Genomic DNA, 9329 nt, shown 5'->3' with positions numbered 1-9329 from the left:
GTTTTCACAATATTTTTTAAACCACAGTTTTCACATTATTTTCGAATACCTCTTATATGATTCTTGTAACATCATTGAGTTGCTCAACTATGAAAGTACTTGGTATATTTATCTCCATTGACTAACTAGTGTGATTTTGTCCTCTGTTTCCGTATCCTATCTTCTTTGTCTAGTAGAGCATTTAGGGTGTGTTTGGTTCGAGGGGTGAAAAAGTGGGAGAATAGAAAATGAGGGGAGGAAAAAAAAGTAAAAGGATAGAAAAAAAAAATTAATTTCCTTCCTTTTTGTTTGGTTGAGAGAGAAAAAATTGAAGGAATGGAAAAAGTAATTTTGTATAAATTTACTCATATACTCTTGTTAAAAAATGATGCACAATTAAAATAAAAAAGTGACATGCAATTAAAAAAATAAAAGGCAATTACCCAAATTTATTAAATAATAAAAATTATGTCCAGGAAAAAAATCATGTCTAAAAAAAAAAAATAGCACGATGTATGGCCAGGAAATCAAAAGAAAAAAGGATCTAAAAAAAATAAAAGGAGGCAACATTCCCAAAAGTGAAAATAATAATATATTCCTTAAGGCTCTGCTTGGGAGGAAGGAATGGAATGGAAAGGAATAAAAAGAATAATTTTAGAATATTCTTCCCTTCTCTTGTTTGGGAGTTTTAATGGAGGGAATGGAAAGTTCATTCACTTGTTTGGGAGTTTAAGTGGGAGGGAATGGAATGAGTAAGAGGGAATACTCATTCCTCTCTATTCCCTTAAAATCTCAAATTTTCATTTCCCTCGAAATTGGGAGAAATGGGAAGGAATGGAATTATATTTAATGATTTTTTTTACTAAAACTCCCAAAATACTCTTATATATTCAACTCTTTATTTTAAAATAGGGGTCTAATAGTAATATTGTCATAAAATGATTTCATTCCATTCTCTCCATGTTGCTCCCAAACAGGATTAGTTACATTCTATTCATTTTCATTCCCTTATTTTAAAACATCCAATCAAGGTTACTTAATTCCATTCTATTCTATTCTTTTACATTCCTTTCCCTTACTTAAATACATTCCATTCCTTTTTATTCCTTTCCATTCCCTTATGATCATCTCATTCCATTCCATTCCATTCCCTTATGGACTCCCAAGTGGAGCCTAAAAGGAGCAAACGCTAGGAAAGTAGGCAGGTAGGAAAAAAAAAAAAAAAAAAAAACCCAAATCAACTAGACGAAATTAGTGCAATGGGCAATTTTGTCTTTCACCCATTAAACTCCTCTCACCAAGTTTACTCTCCATTTTGGATAGACAAGTTTTGGGTGGGACCATGTGGAAAAAGCTTGGGTCCCACCAAAAAATTTTCTCTCCCTCTCTCCTTATCAAACAACACCCTTCCTCATTTTATTTCCTATTTTCTCTCTAAAATTTTTCATCTATCTTATTTCACCTCCAAACAAATACACTCTTAGTTCTAAGCAAATGCTTCATAAAAAAAAAAAGTTCTAAGCAAATGGTTCTAACCCTATTTCATAATATTTGAAGTCAATTTTTAGTATTTATTGATTGATGTATAATTGTGTATAACATTAGAGGAATTAGGCGAGCTCATTTATAATTAGCTATTAATGACGGATGTTGAAATAATTAATAGCAATTACTGCCATGATCTAGAAATGAAATAATTGCTTCCCCCTTCGTTTCAACATTATTCAAAGTACGTAGCTACAGCCTACAAGGTCCCATCACTAGCATATTACAATTTTTTCTTCTTCTTCTTGGTTTAGGAGTTATTTTTATTAACATTTTATTAAGAAAATGTAAAATAATAAATGCTATTGACAATTTTTTATATTTTCTATAAAAGTGGTGTTAAAATTTTTCTATTATGATTTATTAACAATTATCTTAAATGTATCCATTAATATGATCCAATAATTTTTTACTTGTATTTCTCATTTTTATATATTATTCAACCCACGTACACTGCGAGAACGTGCAAGATAAATTGTGAGTCACTCCCGCATTTGATGAAAAAATACTTTGCCAATAAAATCAAAGTTGAAAATTTTTATGGGATAGAAAATAAAATTATATATATACGCAGGGCTATACAAAAAAAGCTTTTTTTTTTTGGGTAGAAAATACAAAAAAGCATTGGTACTATTTGAATGGATTTTTCTTGTTGGAAGAATATCTGGGCAGTTAGCCAGTTACTACCTAAATTGCATGCTGATCTTTGGTTGAATATGGCGTGCCAAATTCCCACACTCAATATAAAAGTAATATGGGGGCTTTTTTAAATTAAAAAAAAAAAAAATCTTTTAATGTTATGACAATGTAGCAGTAGCAGGGTACTTTTTTTTTGAAGAGGCAGTAGCAGGGTACTTGTTGACATTGAAATTGAATGGTTAATCACTTAAGGGAGTAATTCCAGCTAGCCCACCAATCAACACTGAGAAATTCTACAACTACTTGGTTTACTAATGATCAAAATACTTCAGATTCACTATGTACTGATGCATATAAATTGGTTTGCAATAAGGAATACACGCATAATTTATTGGTTTGAACTTTGAACGCATTAAGTCATTGTGGTTGTGTTTTTTATTTTATTTTTACTTTTTATATACGTGCACAATTAATTTTATTTTCGTAAAAATACATAATAATATATATAGTATTATGTGCACCTTAATTTATGTCTTAAATTAACTTGTTACAAAAGCCTAACTGCAGGAATTAGTCAAGGTCGTATATAATTAGCTTAGAGCACTAGCAATAGCAGTGATAAATAGCTATATAATTATTTTTAGCACAATTAAATATCAAAATGTACCTGTAATAGTGGAGCCAAAGCTATAATTTTTGGCTCCACAACTACAGTGCACAACTAAAAGTAGTTGTGCACTGTAGAAGTAGCTAAGCACGGTAGCTGAAAGGTTAAAAAAAAAATGTGTTCACACTGCTTTTGTCTCTCTCCTCAGTACCTCTACGTGTCTCTCCCAATGTCCACCATCCATTCACACTACTTTTGATTGTGGTTGTATTTTGGTGGTTGAATAAAATATTATTTTATTGTAATGTTTATATTATTTTATTGTGTTAAAAGCTAAAATAAAATTACTGTTGTTGGATGTGAGAATGTAAAATAGATAAATTAACTTTTTGTGGAGGTAAAAAGCTAAAAATTTGACTCTACTACTGTGTATACTCTTAACATACATGTAAAATAACTGATGCATGGAAAATATTCCATCTTCTAGAAGGGAACTATTGCTTTTCATAAATTAAACTGTTGCCTTTATTTCAACAAAAACTCATGGTAGAAAGAAATTCCCAGCATTAGCATATTATATACCCTTTTCTTTTTCTTTTTCTATTTTTTACTCTTTTTTTTTTTTAACTTCATATTTTATTTTGTTGAAACTGTGAGAATTGGAACTAGGAACACAAGCCCCACAAACGGGGGGACAATAGGGCATTAGGCAAGAAGGACTCTTGATCACACTACAAGAAATCTTGGTTTAGATGGCGTTTGTAACACTTTGCAAAAAACGAATAAAACATTGCTACAAACACAAATGGTATAAAAGAACAAGAGAGAGGAAAATAAAAGCTAATTCATATTTAAAGAGCGGCTATGCCATTCACAGTTTGCACAAAAAAATTTATAAATTTCTAAACTCATACACTTGTTAAATATAATTAGTTAATCTTCAATTTCACATAAGTCCATCATTTATATAATTTTGTTTATTCATCAATTATAATATGTTATCCCAATAAGTTTTATATGTATGTGTGTGTGAGAAAAAAAAGTTGGCACATAAACTTATTATCTATGGTCTGTCAAGTGGTTTCATCACTTCATGTATGCCCAAAAAAAAAAAAAAAAAAAAAAAACACCAAAACAAAATAAATGGTGATAATCTCAAGTGCTGTCCTGTTAATACTGCACTTGTTAATCAGGTTGTTATGAATTATGATCGTTCGGGATTGACAAAAACGACGCCGTCAAATCTGGTATAGAGAGGAAATTAAATGTTGGTTGGTTGCTCACCGAACCCCAAACCATTCACATGAAGGACAAAACAACCAAAAATCGGTTAATAATATTATATAGTTTTAGCAAAAAAGAAAGTATATATAGAGAAATACTATATCAACCTACGTACGTGATGTACCAAAGCAGACCTCATGCTTTGGTAATATTCTCATAATCAATAAATATATATACTCAATTTTTCTCACTTAACCTAAAAAAAGAAAGTCCATATAATATTTTTCAATTCACAATTTTCTATATAAAAATAAAATACATGTCACACACGCAAATGCATGGTTCCCACTTCTTTCAACTAATCCCGCTTACTTCTACTCCTTCATTCAATGCCAAAATTTAAGATGAAGCTGTACTTTTAGGTAAGCTTTAGAGAAAGCAGAGAGGAACTTTCAACCTAACAAACAAATTAGAAGGAAGAAAACGAAAGGGGTTTTAATTTGTGTATGTTTTCTGAGTTTATGTTATCGTCTTAGTTTTTCTTTTCGGTTTACGAAAATATACTGGCGGTGGTAGTTTAGCCTTATTTTTCTCCAACGACATATGCGGGCATTAATGGCATTGTCCTTATAATTCATCCAGCTGATAAGGAGGGCCATGGTCTATGGAAGAAGGAGGGAGATAAAGATAATAGAGAAAAGGTAGTAAACTGTACTATATGTGTATGTATTTGATTGCTGCCCTCTCTGTTCCTTTCAACACTTACACTGGTCTCCTATAAAACACTTTGTGTCAACCTTCATTTCCCTCATTCACATGCTTCTCCTTTCTCTTCCTTTTTCATTTGCTTTGCTTCATCACAGTCCCAAAATATCATTTCTTGCTTCCTTCTTCTCTTTTCTCTTACGCACAATACAAACACACACATACATATTTTGTATATGTTAAAAGTTTCATAAACCTAATCTGGGTTTTGTTCCTTTAAGTCCATTTTCATCTGGGTTTACTTCATTTCCTTTACGTTCATTGCTCAAAGTTTTAGCCTTTGACGTTTGCAGAACTTGAAACTTACACTCCAACCACAGCCATTTCTTTAATCTTTTGGCATTGTTTTTGGGTTTTGGTTATTTATTTATTTAGTGGGGTCCGCCGATCACATGGAGATATCAACGGTGTTAATGGTCTTAACAGCAATAGCGGCGTATTTAATTTGGTTCAGAATAATCTCACGGTCGCTGAGAGGTCCACGTGTCTGGCCTCTATTGGGTAGCTTACCTGGTCTCGTACAGAACTCAAGTCGCATGCATGACTGGATCACAGACAACCTTCGCACGTGCGGCGGCACGTACCAGACCTGCATCACCGCAATCCCATTTCTAGCTCGGAAGCAAGGCCTCGTGACTGTCACGTGCGACCCCAAGAACTTGGAGCACATCTTGAAGAACAGGTTTGATAATTACCCCAAGGGTCCCACGTGGCAAGCCGCGTTTCATGATTTGCTCGGTGATGGGATCTTCAACTCTGATGGTGACACGTGGCTGTTCCAGCGTAAGACAGCCGCACTGGAATTCACCACCAGGACTTTGCGCCAAGCCATGGCTAGGTGGGTGAGCCGAGCAATTAAGCTTAGGTTCTGTCCAATTCTCGAGACGGCTCAGCGTGAAGGAAAGCCGGTTGATTTTCAAGACCTTTTGCTTCGGCTCACTTTTGATCCATTTCTAGCTCGGAAGCAAGGCCTCGTGACTGTCACGTGCGACCCCAAGAACTTGGAGCACATCTTGAAGAACAGGTTTGATAATTACCCCAAGGGTCCCACGTGGCAAGCCGCGTTTCATGATTTGCTCGGTGATGGGATCTTCAACTCTGATGGTGACACGTGGCTGTTCCAGCGTAAGACAGCCGCACTGGAATTCACCACCAGGACTTTGCGCCAAGCCATGGCTAGGTGGGTGAGCCGAGCAATTAAGCTTAGGTTCTGTCCAATTCTCGAGACGGCTCAGCGTGAAGGAAAGCCGGTTGATTTTCAAGACCTTTTGCTTCGGCTCACTTTTGATAACATTTGTGGCTTGACTTTTGGTAAGGACCCACAAACTCTATCTCCTGACATGCCCGAAAATGGCTTTGCTTTGTCTTTTGACAGAGCCACTGAAGCCACTTTGCAGCGTGTTATTTTGCCTGAAGTTGTATGGAAGCTGAGGAAAACGCTTGGGCTCGGAATGGAAACCACCATGACCAAAAGCCTTGGACACATAGATAAATACTTGACCGATATCATCGAGACGCGTAAGCAGGAGTTGCAGAGTCAGCAACAAGGTGGCAGTGGGACCCCACATGATGACTTACTCTCAAGGTTCATGAAGAAAAAGGAGTCTTACTCAGAAGAATTCCTACAGCACGTGGCGCTCAACTTCATCCTAGCTGGACGCGACACGTCATCAGTCGCGCTGAGCTGGTTCTTCTGGTTGGTCATTCAAAATCCAAATGTGGAGGAGAAAATCATCACTGAAATCTGCACCGTCCTGATGGAGACACGTGGCAATGACACTTCCAAGTGGGTGCAAGAGCCCCTGGTGTTTGAAGAAGTTGACCGATTGATGTACCTCAAGGCAGCATTGTCCGAGACCCTGAGACTGTACCCATCTGTGCCTGAGGACTCAAAGCATGTAGTTGCTGATGACATTTTGCCAAATGGGACTTTTGTTCCCAAAGGGTCATCAGTCACATATTCAATTTACTCAATTGGTCGCATGAAATTCATTTGGGGGGATGATTGCTTAGAATTTAAGCCTGAGCGATGGTTATCCTTAGATGGGTCAAAATTTGAGGTACATGATTCCTATAGGTTTGTTGCATTTAATGCTGGTCCAAGAATTTGTTTAGGTAAAGACTTAGCTTATTTGCAAATGAAGTCAATTGCAGCGGCAGTGTTGTTGCGCCACCGCCTGATGGTGGTGCCTGGCCACCGTGTGGAGCAAAAGATGTCATTGACATTGTTCATGAAGTATGGTCTCAAGGTTAATGTGCTCCCAAGGGACTTAAAGTCTATCTTGGAAAAAGTTTATATTGGTGACACACGTGGTAAAACTGGTCTCACAAATGGTAACTGTGATGAGGTGGAAAAGATGGCTTGATTAATTGTGAATATGATACATGCTATAGTTATATACTATAATAATTAAAAACATGTATTATGTGATTCATCATGACAGAGACCTTCTTCGGTCTTCACTTCAATTCCATGGTGGAGCTAAAGCAAATGGCAGTGTCATGAGGGTTTTGTCATGGTAAGTCATCACCTGAGTTTGTCCATTAGTTTTTATATTCATATATAATTTACTATAGAGGAAAGAAGACAGGTAAGTGAGTCAAGGTTGCATATATGATATGTAGAAAAAAAAGAAGAAAGAGAAAGAGGAGGGTGGGCGTATAGTGTTGGCAGAGGAATAAGAGCTGTTACCAAAGGTTACACATTTGAATAATTCTTCTTTCTTATGATGCAGTAAGTATTGATGCATTTAGTATAAATGTAATGCTTCAAGAAATAAAGAGAATAAAAGATGAATTCCAAATTATGTTGAACTAGCAAATACTTGAAACATTAAAATTATATTATATGACATATTGATTGTAAGTTTGTAACAATAATAATGCAACTGTCTAATATGACAAATGGGATGGCTAATACCCAACCAAGAAGGAAGTTTTGGGTTTCATGATTATGCATTTTTTTGCGCGGCCTTTGATTATTTGGATTTTGGTCTGGCAATGTTTCCTCTGCCTTACATGGGTATTGAATTTTTTATCGCATATTGCCAAATAAAAAAATATTTAGGTTAGAATTATTGAAATTTTTCGTGCACTCAGTCTTGTTCCCTTTTTATTTATTTGAGAAAATAGTTTTGTTCCTTTAAGTATGGTCGTTGTAATGCTTTTTTTTTTTCGATGTGGTGGTAATGCGTTTTTCTTTGCCTTGATATCTGATTAATAATTTCCATCGGCCTCATGAGCCTATTTGTGTTCCATTTCTTTTATCATATTTGCCGTTCAAAGAGAGGCGCAAGAAACTGAGTAAAAATTCAGTGATTTTATTGATTGAAAGAGAGAGATTACAAGCAACTGAGTATAGATATAGAATCTATCTATTTATATACAATCTAACAGAAGAAGAAAGAAGAAAATATCTAAAACTATACACGTGTTCTGTTAATAACAGAAAACAGGCTGAGTTACACTTAAGTGCAGCAACATCGTTTCAATAAAACGGTGGCCGGTGTTGAATCATTAAAACTTATCAGCACTGCACACTTTTAGTGTAATGATCACTTGTGAAAGTGCTTTTTTTTCTTAGCACACAGGCCCAAGTAGAGATAAGGATCCCGGACCCAAATACTTGTTATTTTGGTGGACTGGGCTTGGTTCACCGCAGCTAGATGGGGCTGATTACGAACCAAGTTATGCGCAAGTCATATAAAGCTCCTCAAGATGAAAAATGCAATTCCTTTTAGTACCCTGGGGCGTATTGTCGTGGGATCCCGGGCATACTATCGTGGGATCCCGAGACGTATTAGGCCTGTAAGAACCCAGAATCTCTGGTTCTCTGAGCTATATGATCTTTTCCATGTTTATTATGTAATAGAGCTTTGTCCTTTCCCTTTATCTCTATGGGTGCTACATAAAAAAAACAAAACAAAACACACTACACATATCTTCAAATAATTGTTAGTTTCTTAGATTAGGACATACATTTTAATACATATACATATATGTAAATGAGTTTCATGAAAATGATTCTGCCACGAGGATCCTGGCCCCAATTCTCACAGACTTGGTGCTTTTGTATATCTTCAAATAATTGTTAGTTTCTTAGATTAGGACATACATTTTAATACATATACATATATGTAAATGAGTTTCATGAAAATGATTCTGCCACGAGGATCCTGGCCCCAATTCTCACAGACTTGGTGCTTTTGCACAAGACTTGTGAGATTTGGAACTCAAGTCCGAGTGGCTTTGCTTGAGCTTTGCCTTCCAAGATAGTTAGATGAGAAGGATTTTAGCAAGAAACAGTAAAGGAAGACAATGCAATAAAGAAATGCACAAAATAATTGTTAGAGATCCTCAAATCAATATAAGGTATTTCATTATTTTCTTGATTGTAGATTACAATATGCTCACTAAGACGTGATACAAGGTTCAACTAAGTTCAAAAATTACAAACTTTGATAGCTATTCAAGCTTCCAAGACTTGCAAAGTTTGAATTTGTTGAATCCGAGTATGTGCTATAGTGGCTGTCTCTGGGATACCGGGAGCAGTTCATCTGTTTTCTTTTGA

General features: G+C 35.6%; 1 protein-coding gene across 1 annotated transcript; it reads left to right on the top strand.

The window, feature by feature from the left end:
- The first annotated feature begins 4327 nt into the window (after positions 1–4327).
- LOC111988103 (cytochrome P450 86A22) lies at positions 4328–7566 on the top strand. The gene is made up of 2 exons (XM_065760408.1): positions 4328–5441; positions 5784–7566. The coding sequence occupies exons 1-2, from the start codon at positions 5152–5154 to the stop codon at positions 7123–7125; spliced, it is 1632 nt and encodes a 543-aa protein (XP_065616480.1). The 5' UTR covers positions 4328–5151; the 3' UTR covers positions 7126–7566.
- Positions 7567–9329: the final 1763 nt, after the last annotated feature.

Source organism: Quercus suber, unplaced genomic scaffold, assembly GCF_002906115.3.
Source record: "Quercus suber isolate HL8 unplaced genomic scaffold, Cork oak 2.0 scaffold_365, whole genome shotgun sequence".
Lineage (NCBI taxonomy): Eukaryota > Viridiplantae > Streptophyta > Magnoliopsida > Fagales > Fagaceae > Quercus > Quercus suber.
The sequence above is the reverse complement of the archived record's forward strand: the minus strand, read 5'-3'. Positions and strand labels throughout refer to the sequence as shown.

What these genes read in the sequence shown, in the direction of transcription:
- LOC111988103 (XM_065760408.1), top strand. Translation starts at nt 5,152, where the DNA reads ATGGAGATATCAACGGTGTTAATGGTCTTAACAGCAATAGCGGCGTAT. An exon ending in GAGCACATCTTGAAGAACAG is followed by an intron (nt 5,442 to 5,783) that starts GTTTGATAATTA and finishes CTTGAAGAACAG; the next exon opens with GTTTGATAATTACCCCAAGG.